At 39.2% G+C, this 14,246-nt stretch overlaps 1 protein-coding gene across 1 annotated transcript in view; it reads right to left on the bottom strand.

Moving 5' to 3' along the window:
- Positions 1–8,189: 8,189 nt before the first annotated feature.
- LOC119413973 (valosin containing protein) overlaps positions 8,190–14,246 on the bottom strand; it is a 10,203-nt gene continuing 4,146 nt past the window's right edge. The window contains exons 9-17 of the mRNA XM_037681059.1: positions 13,581–13,716; positions 12,863–12,975; positions 12,511–12,675; positions 10,102–10,224; positions 9,798–10,010; positions 9,384–9,692; positions 8,985–9,140; positions 8,735–8,889; positions 8,190–8,512 (exon numbers count right to left, since the gene is read on the bottom strand). Of these exons, the coding sequence (XP_037536987.1) occupies positions 8,407–8,512; positions 8,735–8,889; positions 8,985–9,140; positions 9,384–9,692; positions 9,798–10,010; positions 10,102–10,224; positions 12,511–12,675; positions 12,863–12,975; positions 13,581–13,716 (1,476 nt within the window). The 3' untranslated portion in view covers positions 8,190–8,406. The remainder of the gene's footprint in view (positions 8,513–8,734; positions 8,890–8,984; positions 9,141–9,383; positions 9,693–9,797; positions 10,011–10,101; positions 10,225–12,510; positions 12,676–12,862; positions 12,976–13,580; positions 13,717–14,246) is intronic.

Genomic DNA, 14,246 nt, shown 5'->3' with positions numbered 1-14,246 from the left:
AAGTATATACAGGTTTTAGAACAACATAACTAGAACTTCACCACTTGCTCTTCTCGAGGGCGTACGCTTTTCCTCCCCTCTCCCTCCTCCGCTTTGCTTTTGCTCTGTCCTGTCTGTGAAACTGCTTCAGAGCCTCTCTCTACATACTGTATCTTCTGAACTTTAATTTTTTGCTATGGATCTGGTCAGCTGATCTCAACACAGTTGATAAAATTTTTGAGAAGACAAGCTTCAGACGAGACGACTTGCCCTAATGACACGCACGCAGCTGGATATGTCATTGATTCCTGGGGCGATTGGAAGGTGATGTGTCTATCTCTGCTGTCCATCGAGGATGTTGAAGATGCATATATAATTGGATTTATGATAACAGGTTTCCTGCTTTTTGGAATTGGTCGGTTCCTGGTTTATCAATAAACAAGGAAGTCGTCGGCAAAAAATTTGGCCCTGGTCAGGCTGCCTGCCTTATATGATGGTTTGCTCCGTTCCATCGGGCGCCCAAACTCAATTGCTTTGCGAACTGAACCATTAGGATTCACTGGCAGGATTGATCAGATATTGGGGAATACTCTCAGGCACAGACCAGCAGTGTGTCCACTTAATTTGGACGTTTGGGATTCGTGAGGACCAGCAAAGGCTCAAGGCAGACATAAATCAGTAAAGTTGTGCCTGTTCCCAAAACAAATGTTGTTTATCTGAATGTGGCTCCTCGGCTGACAGGCCACCTTATCTCAATTCACCTGGAGGCCCTGTAAATTTGATGCTCTGCACCTTCCCCTCTCACCGAGGAAGTCTGTGGACCTATCAGAGGGACCCGGCTGAATAAACATTGTGTCATCATTTCAGGACTCTTGGATTCTCTCTGGAGCTTTCCTGGGTCGACCTCGACACCCCTCGAGAGTGTTTATGGATCTCTCCAGAGGGAACTGACTGATTATATCATTCTTATCAGAACTCCTACAGTGCCTCTGGAGAGTCCTTGGACACGCTCACCACTCTTGTCATCTCCCCTCCCCTGCAGATTCCCCCTGTCTCTATGTGCGGGGTGTTTTTTTCAATTTCAGGCCCTCTCTCCTCGGCCAAGAAGTGAGAGTTTGATAGGAATTTATTTGTCTCCAAATCCTATACATGTGTCACTTTCATTACTTTTTGTCTTTCTAAACAGGTCTCACTTGTTAATGAGTCTTTGAGGCTCAATGTGATTTATCTGTGTTAATAAAGGTTGAATGAATATATGTTCCCATCAAGATTACCTATTTTCAGGGAAAGTCTTGCATATTTCAGCAAGACGATGCTAAGCCACATACTGCATTCATCACAACAACGTGGCAGAAGAGTCCAGCTGCTGAACTGACCTGCCTGCAGTCCAGAACTCGTCAACTGAAAGCATTTGACACATCACAAAACAAAATATTCCAGAAAAAAAAAGATCCAGAACTGTTGGAACATCTTGAGTCCTCAGTCAGACGAGAATGGGACAACGGTTCCCTCCAAAAACTCAACCCACTGGTCTCAGGTCCTGGATGTTTACAGACTGATGTTAAAAGAAGACGGGATGCTTCATGGTGATACATATGAACATGTCCTATCTGTAAAATGTGCTGAGGCTGTCAAATTCAAAATTAACTTCTTTTTATTCCCTAAAAAATATAAACGTACTATTTCATAGTTTATACATTTTGACATGCTTACTATGTTCCACTGTGAATAAAATAAGAATTTATAACATTTTAAAATTATTGCATTTAGGTTTTTTTTTTTTTACATTTTATTTATTTTATACAACATCCCAACTTTTTCAAAATTGGGTTGTATGAAAAGCTTTTCCCCTAAATTAGTTGCATTCATAACAATTTGTATGAGCTCATCTTTGCTGAATTGAACAATCTGGGAATGACAATCATTTACAGCAACAGCCTGGATTTTACATTCTGGTCCTAACGTGGGTGCTTTCCCTTCTGAGCTGCGTGGCTGCCAATAACCAATTAGCCTGATCAGTTTCTAAGGGACATGCAGGTGCCTTAGCCCAAAGTCCTATCACATACGTGAACGCAGGCCACACTGTAAGAATTATCTACAAACAGCCATGTTTTGTGCACAACAAACTATGTCCTATGCTGTGTCACTAATTCCTACCAGGAATGAACATTTTTAGGAAAACGGAAATGTAAAGTTTATATTGTACTGTATGTGCCGTGAGCCAGGAGGTTTTTCACGAGCGATTGGTTCCAAGAATGAAGGTTTTTATTTTTTTGGTCTTCGATGTAAAATGCCATAAAAGTGACAGTTGATTTTCTCAGAGGGAAGGACGCAAGGCTTTATCTTTTAAAGTAATTAGTCATGGTTACGCTGACCAACTCTGCTTTGTTGTGTGTTCTTCTCCACTCCTGTGGCTTTTTGAAGGCCATGCCTTGGTGCTAATGTGAGCGGTGCCAAAAAATAAACCACACCGGCGATTGCTTTTTGGCTTGTGATTTGACAACAGCTTCTAGCATCTGTAACATCTGTAATTGGAACTTTACATCTATTCAGCCCGTAGGAAGCCTTGTGTGGGAAGCAGGCTTTTTGTAAGCAGCTGTTCTCTGTCTCAGCTGCAGGCGGGGAGGCGCTGAAACCTCCTCAGCTCCTCCTGGTGGAGTTTACAGCAATGATGAAATGTGTGTATGAGCATGAGTTGTGCAGGAAGTTTCAAAGGTCATATACGTGTGTACATTTTGCACAAAAACTGTTTAAATGCATTATAAATAAATAGTACTGTTGTGTAAAGCCTGTGAGATGATGGGAGAGAATTGAACGTCTGAATGTGTGGTTGTCCTGCTGCTGAGACCGTCACTGCTCGTCAGCTTTGGACAAAACTGAACAGTATTTATTAACTTTTAATAATGGAGCAAATAAACCAAATGTGTGAAGTTCAGTCTGTGCCGCTCCAGTTTGTTCTGCGTCAGCTACACTCTGACTTTGTCGTGATGTTTTCCTCCAGACTTGGTGCTTATGAGTGAGAATCTTTGTGGCCAAATAAGGATGTTTACTTTGAAGTAGGAGACCTGGGATTTCAAATCCGTTTAGTTCTCTGATCATTCACACAAAGGTATATTCTGATTGTGGTAAATCTGTTAAAAATAAAATAAAATAGGTATGTTTAAGCAGATTATGTCATATTTTGTCATTACATGAGGAGCAGTCTTATGCAGAATAAGTAATTTTATTTGGAAACATTTTTGTGGATTTTTAAATGCTTTAAATCTTTATTACAATTGTAATTGTCATATATTTTGTTAATTAAGAGAAGCATCTGAGCGCGTTTGTGCATCTTCACTGAGCTGGTGATTCATGTAGAGCAGAGGAGTCCAAACGTTTGGCCAGAACTCTCTAGATGAAAGGACTCGTGGGCCAGAAATTTTTTTAATTTAAGAAAAAAATAAAAAATTTAAGTGTGATTCCCCACCCCCACCCATTTTTTTTTATACTCTCAACAACGTGCATAATATTTTGGAGAAAGGTTAAAAGTTTAGTTTACATTATTGTAGATCCAAAACTTTAGGAGCATCAGAAACTAACTTTTTTTTTTATTTTAAGAATTTAAGTTATTAAATTTTTGGGGACTATTATTTGTTTTCTTGTGCTTGAAATGTTCATTTTCATTTATTTTCAGAGACAAAAGACTAAAACGAGTAACTCTTCTTTCAAAAAGGGGGTGAACCTTCAAACACCTGTTTGGACCATGGACGGCCCAAAAGGGTCATGAAAGTTCTGAAAACCCATCCAGCTGGCAGTCCTTAAAACAGATTCATGGAAGGTTTGAAGGGACACTGATAAAGTTGATCAACTTGTATGTCGACCACTTTATATTCTTTTTAAAATGTCCAATTTCTCCCCATCAATTACTAGAAACCGGATTCCAAAAAAGTTGGGACACTAAACAAATGGTGAATAAAAACTGAATGCAAGGATGTGGAGATGGCAAATGTCAATATTTTATTTGTAATATAACACAGATGACAGATCAAAAGTTTAATCTGAGTAAATGTAACATTTTAAAGGAAAAATATGTTCATTCAAAATTTTACAGTGTCAACAAATCCCAAAAAAGTTTGGACAAGTAGCAATAAGTGGCTGGAAAAAGGAAATTACCATACCATACCATACCACTTTATTTATAGAGCACTTAAAACAGCTGCAAGGCCAACCAAAGTGCTGTACAGACAAAACAACAGGTAACACACCAAGCAAAATACAAAATGAGGTAAATCAGAATATAGACATAAAAACGATGCAGATAATGACAACAAATCAGTGTGGAGCATACAGGATCAAAACACAGATCATCTGGTGTTGAAAGCTACTGAATAGTAGTGAGTTTTTAAATGGGACTTGAAAACCGAGAGGGAGGTTCTAGAGCATATAATGAACAGCTGGAAGACCAATTAACACTAATTAGGTCAATTGACAACATGATTGGGTATAAAAAGAGCTTCTCAGAGTGTCAGTGTCTCTCAGAAGCCAAGATGGTAAGAGGATCACCAATTCCACCATTGTTGCACAGAAAGATAGTGCAGCAATACCAGAATGGTGTTACCCAGCGTAAAATAGCAAAAACTTTTAAGTTATCATCATCAACCGTGCATAACATCATCAAAAGATTCAGAGAATCTGGAACAATCACTGTGCGTAAGGGTCAAGGCCGTAAAACTCTACTGGATGCTCGTGATCTCCGGGCCCTTAAACGTCACTGCACCTCAAACAGGAATGCCACTGTCAAGGAAATAACAGAATGGGCTCAGGAATACTTCCAGAAATCATTGTCAGTGAACACAATCCACCGTGCATCCGCTGTTGCCAGCTGAAACTCTACAGTGCAAAGAGGAATCCATTTCTAAGCAAGTTCCACAAGCTCAGACGTTTGCACTGGGCCAGGGGTCATTTAAAATGGAGTGTGGCAAAATGGAAGACTGTTCTGTGGTCAGATGAGTCACGATTTGAAGTTCTTTATGGAACACCGGGACGCCATGTCATCCGGACCAGAGAGGACAAGGATAGTCCAAGTTGTTAACAACGCTCCGTTCAGAAGCCTGCATCACTGATGGTATGGGGTTGCATGAGCGCTTGTAGAATGGGCAGCTTGCATGTCTGGAAAGGCACCATTATTGCAGAGAACTATGTGCAGGTTCTAGAACAACATATGCTCCCATCTAGACGTCATCTCTTTCAGGGAAGACCCTGCATTTTTCAACACGATAATGCCAGACCACATTCTGCAGCAATCACAACATCATGGCTACGTAGGAGAAGGATCCGGGTACTGAAATGGCCAGCCTGCAGTCCAGATCTTTCACCTATAGAGAACATTTGGCGCATCATAAAGAGGAAGGTGCGACAAAGAAGGCCCAAGACGATTGAACAGTTAGAGGCCTGTATTAGACATGAATGGGAGAGCATTCCTATTTCTAAACTTGAGAAACTGTTCTCCTCTGTCCCCAGACGTCTGTTGAGTGTTGTAAGAAGAAGGGGGGATGCCACACAGTGGTAAAAATGGACTTGTCTCAACTTTTTTGGGATTTGTTGACGCCATGAAATTTGGAAACAACAGATTTTTCCCTTAAAATGATACATTCTCTCAGTTTAAACTTTTGATCTGTGATTTGTGTTCTATTCTGAATAAAATATTAGATGTTGGCACCTCCACATCATTGCATTCAGTTTTTATTCACAATTTGTTTAGTGTCCCAACTTTTTTGGAATCCGGTTTGTAAATCAACTGAAATTCTTTTATTTGAAAACACTTGTTATATTTAGACAAGTTTTATGAATTATTACCCAAAATTCTGTTTTTTGGTAGAAGTCAGTGAAGGTTTGTTGTAAGATAAAGGGATTACCAGTAATTATAGCTAAATATTTGTATTGTACTTAATATCGCTCATTTGAGATGATCTGAATCTTTTTTGCTATTAAACCTAAATATTATATTCAAGTATCACCATTAAATCTAAAGAAGGTCTACATCTGCATCAACCTCCTCAACCTGTGGGTCAAAATTATACCATTCTTTAATTGCAGTCGTGGGCCGCACAAAATCACTCCAAGGGCCTCAAATAGCCCTCAGGCCACACTTTGGACACCCCTGATGTAGAGGCTTTTTAAAAACTTTTAATGCAGTAGGTCCAGATTCAGATTGGACCCTGTGGTTATTTGCTGTATGATATCTTATACATAATTTTATTCTTGCACTTGCTTTTGCTTAAAATAAAAGGTAAAGCGACCTAGATCTTACATAATGCATTTTAGTACCATTACCGACAGCACTTTGCACTCATATATTTAAAAAATAAGAGCACATCACCTGTGTGTATTGGAATGATAAATCTTAACTAAAACATCAAACCTCTGCTATCAGAATAAAACTGAGAAATCTTTGTTTCTGTTCATCTTTCCAAACATGTGTCCAACCACACATACAATAGTTTGGACACTTCCATCAGAGCGAGTTACAGATAAACAAAGAGATGGGCTTGGACCTCAACTTGCCAAAATTGATTTGGACACAAACACACACGCACACACCTCACCTTACCTTACCACTGGAACATCTTCCAGTTATCCCAGGTAAAAACGGAAACCTCAAGTGAAAACTTTTATCCACAGCGTTTGAGGATCATTTACATAATTTGATGTGTTTTTGTTATAACCGTGTGAATCTGCTGTTCTAGTTAATGAACAAATTGCTCCACATGGGGAGGATGTGGCAAATATTTAGTGAACTAGAAAAGCTCTGCTGAGTGTAAGTAACTGCATATGCACTGTAGCTGTGTCAGCCATTTTTATCAGGGCAGTTAAAGAGTAAAACAAAGACAATAAGTCACTTTGTTCGCCTGCATGTATAATGACTTTTGCTGTGCTGAGGTTATCTTTAATTTGAATGTCTTGGTAAAGAACTCAGACCACAGCTGCAGGGCAGTTAATGAATCCAGATGTGGTTGACAACTGAGAATTAGGACTTTAAGTTATGAGGACTGGACAGCCCGTCCTCATATACTGAAGGTTAGTCAGGGGATACCACTCATACTTCTCTCATATCTTTGTACGACCTGGTCACCAGTTGAAACATGATCACTTCTGTGACTCATCAGGGAAGAGGATGCCCACGATTGGACTCGGCCCATGGAAAGTAGTTTAAATACTCACAGGTAAAGCAGCTTAAACTCGGACAGTTTTATGGACATCGTTTAGGTACATGCATGTGCTTTTAGGTGAAGCAGGCAGTGCTGGCAGCCTTTAGTGTGGATACACACATGGACTGTGCTGCTGCTTATGGAAATGAACTGGAGGTCGGAGAAGTTGTGACTCTGCAGGTTGGACCAGGAAACGTGAGAAACTCTAGTTAAACCTCATTCATGTGTCAGTGTTGATGTTGTCCTCACAGCCTCATTATAAATTATGTAAACGGTGCATCTAATTTGTCAATATTTAAACAGACAATATAGAAGACTGTCTCAGTGTCCACTCGTTTTAAAACTTTGAATTGGTGCTTTAAGTCATACGTTTAAAATATTTAAGTGTATTAACTGGATCGGGTAATGAGATTTAAAGTGACAAAAACAAAAAATATTAAAATGAAAGCAGTTACTATTAAAATCCTTTCAAAATTAAATATATATAATATATAGATATTTTTTTTTCTTTCAGCCCAGAGTGACACTGTGTGGTCAGTCATAGAACTGCCTCTCAGCCAAATGAGCTTAGATTGCCTACATATTTTTTATAGTCGTTTTAAAAAACATTTTCAGACACATTTCAAGGCACTAATCATCAACTATAACTATTTAACAAAGAGCCCTTTTGAAAAAACGTGCATTAACACAGGTTACTTCCAAGTCAAATATTTTGTTTCAATCCCTGTTCGTATAAAACCAAAAAAACTTCCTAAAGTGGACTTTAACCAGTAAAAAGTCAAAATGAATAAAGACAGTTACCATCTCCATTTAGTGAAATTTTATTTTCAGCAACATAACCTTGACGAATTTGTAATACATTATATGCTACTGTTTATTTTTAAAAAAGAAAAAAAGTCATCAGCAATAAGTTTGTTTTTCCAAAGTATAGCAGTGAACCCAATTACTATCGTCAGTCATGTTTTTTACCGATATACTGAGACTGAAGCCACTTTAAAGCCAACCCCCCCCAGCCCGCCCCAATTCTATTTTCAACATCCCATTTCACCATCCACATCAAGCTCAGAGCAAACCAAGTGGCTACATGCTTTCTCCAAGGGAAAATGTACAAAAAAAAAAAAAAAAAAAAAAAAAAGGAAAAAGAACACATGAAAGAAGCACAAAGTCCTAAAAAGGTGGAATCTGGTGAGAATTTGTACAGGTGTGATCCCAGGACTGACCACTGTGGGGCAGTGTAGTTTTATCCATAAAGATCGTCGTCATTATCTTCATTGAACACCGGACCACCACCACTTCCCCCTGAGCCATGACTTGGACCACTGCCACCTGCAGCACTGGAAGGAAACCTGAAAGACAGACCATAGTCACTCATCTGTTTTTAGACCAGAATTTCATCATTTAGATGCATCAATTGTAAGATAGAAAGCAGATTTTCCTGTAAACATTTCCATCAGTTAACATTTCTGTACTCTGCTGAATAAAGACAACTAATATTTATTCTTCGATACATAATTTAAAAAGACTTTCTACAATAAGCTACTCCAAACACTTGAAGTGTTAAAATATACCTGAAGCTGCCAAAGCCACGGCTCTGCTGCAGCGTCTGAGCAAACATCTCATATTTGCGAATATCATTATCACTGACGGAGCGACGAGCAAATCTCATTGCTTCTTCAAAATGGTCCTTCCTAATCTCCGGCACAGGATCATCCTCCTCTACCTCCTATGAGAGGGCAAAATTTGAAGTGTCAAACATGATAGTTTAATTACTAAACGCTCAGACAAATGTGGAAATAAATAAATGAAGCAAATACTGACCATAGCTGATGGATTTGTCTGCCTCTCCCTCTCTCTGCGGATCTCGTTCTCAATACTTTCTCTGATGGCAAGTTTGCACGCCCGCTGACAGATCTCTGTGAGATCAGCTCCAGAGAAACCATTGGTCATCTTAGCCAAGAAGTTCAAGTCCACATCCTTTTAAACAGAAGCAATAACAGAAGCTTACACGCGTTTCAGATTAGATTTCACACAGGTACTCATTATTAGCCGTGATTTATCAAAGCACTCTGAATAACTTCTAGAGCTGCATGTTTCTCCACATATCTCAACACCCCATTTTATGTCATTCTACAAAGTTAAGACAAAAAGTGTTATTTTACTCGACTAGAAAAGTGTTTGTATACATGTCCAGTGAACAATGCTTAATAGCACAGTCACCTTGTTGATGGGACTCTTGCGGAGATTGGCCTTCAGGATGCTGATCCTGCTCTTCTCATCGGGCAGGGGGATGTAGATGAGCTGATCGAGACGACCAGGCCTCAGGATGGCGGGGTCAATGATGTCTGGTCTGTTTGTGGCTCCGATGATGAACACATTCTTCTTGCTCGACATTCCATCCATCTCAGTCAGGATCTGGTTGATGACACGATCAGCAGCTCCGCCGCCGTCTCCCACGTTGCCGCCACGGGCCTTAGCTATGGAGTCCAGCTCATCAAAGAACAGAACACACGGGGCAGCCTGACGAGCCTAAAAAACAAAAACAATTAATGGTTCAAAAAGAGAATGTAAAAAACAATTTAAGGTAATAACCAGCATTAGAAAATTAAACATGGGCCTAAAACACACACTTACCTTGTCAAAGATCTCTCTGACGTTTGCCTCAGATTCTCCAAACCACATGGTGAGCAGCTCGGGTCCTTTGATGGAGATGAAATTTGCCTGGCACTCATTGGCAATAGCTTTGGCCAGCAGAGTCTTACCACAACCAGGGGGACCATAGAACAGCACTCCCTTGGACGGGGTCATGCCAAACTTGAGAAACTTGTCTGGATGCTCCACAGGATACTATTTTATGTAGATGAAGAAAGAAAGAAATAAAATAAACTGAAAATTCAAATCAGTACAAGATCCATCTCCATTATGATCTCACTCATACCTGCACCAACTCCTGCAGCTCCCTCTTGACATCTTCCAGACCTCCAATATCATCCCAGTTGATGTTGGGAACTTCAACTACTGTCTCTCTCAGTGCAGATGGGTTGCTCTGGCTTAGAGCCCACTACAACACAAAGTTAAATTAATTATTGCGCTCGTTTTTCTGCACCAATGACTGCATACCCACCACATATGAATGGAGATAAAGTTCCTTAATCTAAACAGAAACAAACCAAAACTTTCTATTTGGACATTCTCCATATTCACTATGCCAGTGGTAAAGCTGGGCGATGGACCAAAATTAATCTCAATGTTTTAAGATAAATGGTGATATATTTATCTCGATATATCCTGATGCATGCTCAAAAAATCCAGGATTGAGACTGAAGAAGTCTTTCGGATGAAAGACAAAATGTTTCTACAATTGTTTTGTTTGTTTTTTGAGCATCAAGAGGACCTGTCTTAACTTTATTAGCTATCTCTGTATATTTTTTCTTTCCATAACAAATTAATAAAAATATATTTCTGAGTCAAAGCTTAGTCTCAGTTGTCACACAGCTTAATAAAGCTGTAACGGTACAAAATAAATGTCTAAAAAATATTTTTTCTTCCTTGCATAACAAAACCAAAAACACAGCTGTGCACCTAAAATTTAAACAGAAAACAGAGAGCAAACAATGAAAGGCCGACTTGCTCCTTAAAAAGTCTGGTTCTAATTAAGTAAATTAATTCAAACTTTATTAACCTTCATCAACAAAGCTGTTAGAAACCCCACATTGTTGTGTAGTCTGCTTGTTTACCGAGCTCGGTTCTGTTCGGTTACAGCTTGTTTCCTTTCGAATTTCATAGTTCCCATGTTCTTGAATGCACCGTGGCTGTTCCGACTCTAGTGAACGCACCGCTCCATGTAAAGTGCACAGCTGCATGTGTCTTGAGTTTTTTTTTTCTCCTTTGACATGAAACGGAGCTTTGCTGTTCGAACTCATTTGCACTTTACAGGTTTACTGCTGTGTTTAAATACCAGAAGAAAAACAGCAAATAAATCACCCTAAGCTGGATATTGGTCTCTGTGCTTTTTATTGAGAAGACAACTTCATACTATGCCGCTCTAAACCAGTTTATTTCCTGGAGAACGCTACCCAGTCATTTTCACACCTATTAGGAATTTAAAGTAGCTCTCCCACTGTGAGTCAAAGATATCTGCATATCTAAGCTAAACTTGATAATTCAAATAGTCTTCAGCTGCAGCAAGTGGCAGGATTGTATTCGGTGAGGGAAAAAGGTAAGGGTGGCGTAAAGATGGAGACTGGGAGAAAACTGGTGGATTTTCAAGTATAATTATAACTCTACGTAGAGTATGAGACTACAGTAATCCCTCGTTTATCGCAGGTTTTAGGGACCACGCCCACCTGCGATAAGTGAAAAACTGCCAAGTAGGGATACAAGTTCAAATTCAGTAAACTTTGCCATGACGAGGCAGGCTGCAATCACACTCATCACCTGTTCCTCAATCTACATCCTTAAACAATTTAAATTTAAATACTGTAACGTTTTAAATAAACAATCCGTGCAGCATTGATAGTTTATTTAAAATGTTACAGTTCAAATTTAAATTGATGTCACACAGCTCTGCAGCATGGAGCAGAAATGTACTTCTTGATCATACACTTCAACAACTGAACATAGAAGTTCTAAAATAATTAAAAAGAACTTTTTACCACTTATATTTTGTGATTATGACGATTTTACGATGTGACATACTTTGAATTTTAAGTTGGAAGACAAAAGTCGATTGGTGCATCTGGACAGCAATGGGTTAACCCTTCACAAAGCCGGTGCAGCAGAGAAAGAAATGTAGCTGATCAGCTGAAGGAGAGCTTTCCCCTGCACTTGCGGGCTTCACACAGGGTGCAAAATCATTTAAAATAATTTATTTTAAATAAACAATCTACGGCTCATCCATCAATCAGCCAACTGTGTCATATCAAATCTTATTTTGAAAAACCGCCATATAGCAAATCCATGAAAAACAAACAGCGAAGCAGCGAGTGACTACTGTATATCGTTTTATATTGATAGTCTCATTTTATATCACGTTTGTAATCATAGATATTTTTTTAAATAAAGATAATCATCCAGCCCTAGCCAGTGCAACTGAACCATCTGATTATTTTTACTACTCGTTAGGTGAAAACATGTTTAACAACCCTTTAAATTTGCATAGCCGTCAGAGTAAGTTTTAATTTAGACTTGTGTAATTTATTATTTGTTGTAATTTAACTGTATCCAAGTTACTTTACTTTTTGTACAGCACTCTTGTCAATGAAAGTTGTTTTAAAAAAATGCATCATGAATAAATAACTTGAATTTACTCTCATACTTGTTCATAAGGATCACATTTCCAATTTACCTTGAAGTCATCCATGGTAACGGCGAGAGAGTTCATGACTTCAGCATCAATTGTCTCATCCTCAAGGTCAATCAGGTCCATCTTCTTCCTAATGGCCTGCAGAGCAGCCTCAGAGCAGAGAGCTGCCAGATCTGCACCCACATGCCCATGGGTCTCATTAGCAACCTAAGAGACAAACAAAAACAAAAATACATAAAGCTCTAAAAAGGAGAACACAATTTTATTAAATTGAAGGAGTTTTTTTTAAATGGCATTTTATCTAGTTTTGGTGTATTAAAATACATAACCATCTCTTTCTAAAAATAAGTGTTCTACATGCCACTTGACTACAAGCAGAGAAATGTGCACAAACCTGCTCCAAGTCAACATCATCAGCCAGTTTCATGTTCTTGGTGTGAATCTGCAGAATCTCCAACCTGCCTGTTGCATCGGGGATGCCAATGTCCACTTCTCTGTCAAAACGTCCTAATATGGCGCAGGTTTAAACAGATTATTAAAGTGACAAAGATAAAACATTTAATACAGTTGAAACAGAAACCATCTGCAGGAACTCTACCTCAACTCTAATGACGTTGCAGAGGATTTCAGAGAATGCATCTTACATTGTTGAACCAAATGTGTGTATTTGATGACTAGGCAAAATACACTTCAGGCACTCAATGAAAGCTGTCAGAAACAATCAATCATATCTTAAGTTTGTAGAACTGCAAATGAAAGCAACAGACCCTGCAGGCTCAGAACTGCAGAGCCAACAAAAAGATGAGCCAGTGGTTTATTTTTTAACTACCGGTAAGTACTGCACTTAGAAAGCAAAACCCTTTAAAAGTATATGAAATAAAGGAGTTAGAAAGGTGCCTAGAATGACAAAATGTATCTAAAAAAGTGCAAGGGTGCAACTTAAAGCTGGTGGTGAGAACTGCGGGGGGGGGGGGGTGTCAACACATAAGTGTGTGTCTAATATAATATCCTATGCATAATGCATATAAACCCGTGTGAGTTCTAAAAACTTGAGGCAACTCCACGTGTGTCATAAAAACAAAAAAAAAGACTATTATAAAAATAGACTTTACCAAATCTTCTGAGTGCTGGATCAATGCTGTTGGGTCGGTTAGTTGCAGCCATGACGATCACATGAGCTCTCTGTTTCAGGCCATCCATAAGAGTCAGCAGCTGAGAAACAATGCGCCTTTCCACCTCTCCATGAGTCTGACAAACATAATGCACATTGTTTCAATTAAACTACAAGTCAGATTTAATCTGGACTTTGTCCTAATTAAACTATTAGAAAAACAAAACAGAATTTTAAATAACTGACAGTGTTTCCCCTACATTTCATTCATTCAACCTTTATTTAGACAGGTTAATCCCATTGAGCCTCGAGGACTCATTTACAAGAGAGACCCGATTTCAACGTTACTTGCCTTGGCAGGGTGCTCATCTGTTCATTTTTGTTGGGGGTTTGGGGAAGCAGTCGGTGGAGACCCACAAGACTGCGTTTTACTGACAGTTTTGAGCACGGGGGAGAGATGGCTCAGCGCGAGGGAAGCAGAGCACTACCTAGCCTTTTAGCTTTTAGTCTGTATTGCATGTAGCTAGCTTAGTAGTGGGGGCGGGAGTGGTTTGGTAGATGGGCTGCTCGGTTCTGTTGATAGGGCAATGCGCCCTGCTTGTATAATGGTATGGGAAACACTACAGAAAGGATAAAAGATGACTTGAAAGCAAAAAGTATATATATA

This window comes from Nematolebias whitei, chromosome 8, assembly GCF_014905685.2.
Source record: "Nematolebias whitei isolate Nwh7 chromosome 8, NemWhi1, whole genome shotgun sequence".
NCBI lineage: Eukaryota > Metazoa > Chordata > Actinopteri > Cyprinodontiformes > Rivulidae > Nematolebias > Nematolebias whitei.
Note: the sequence above shows the minus strand (reverse complement) of the source record. Positions and strands in the feature narration are given on the sequence as shown.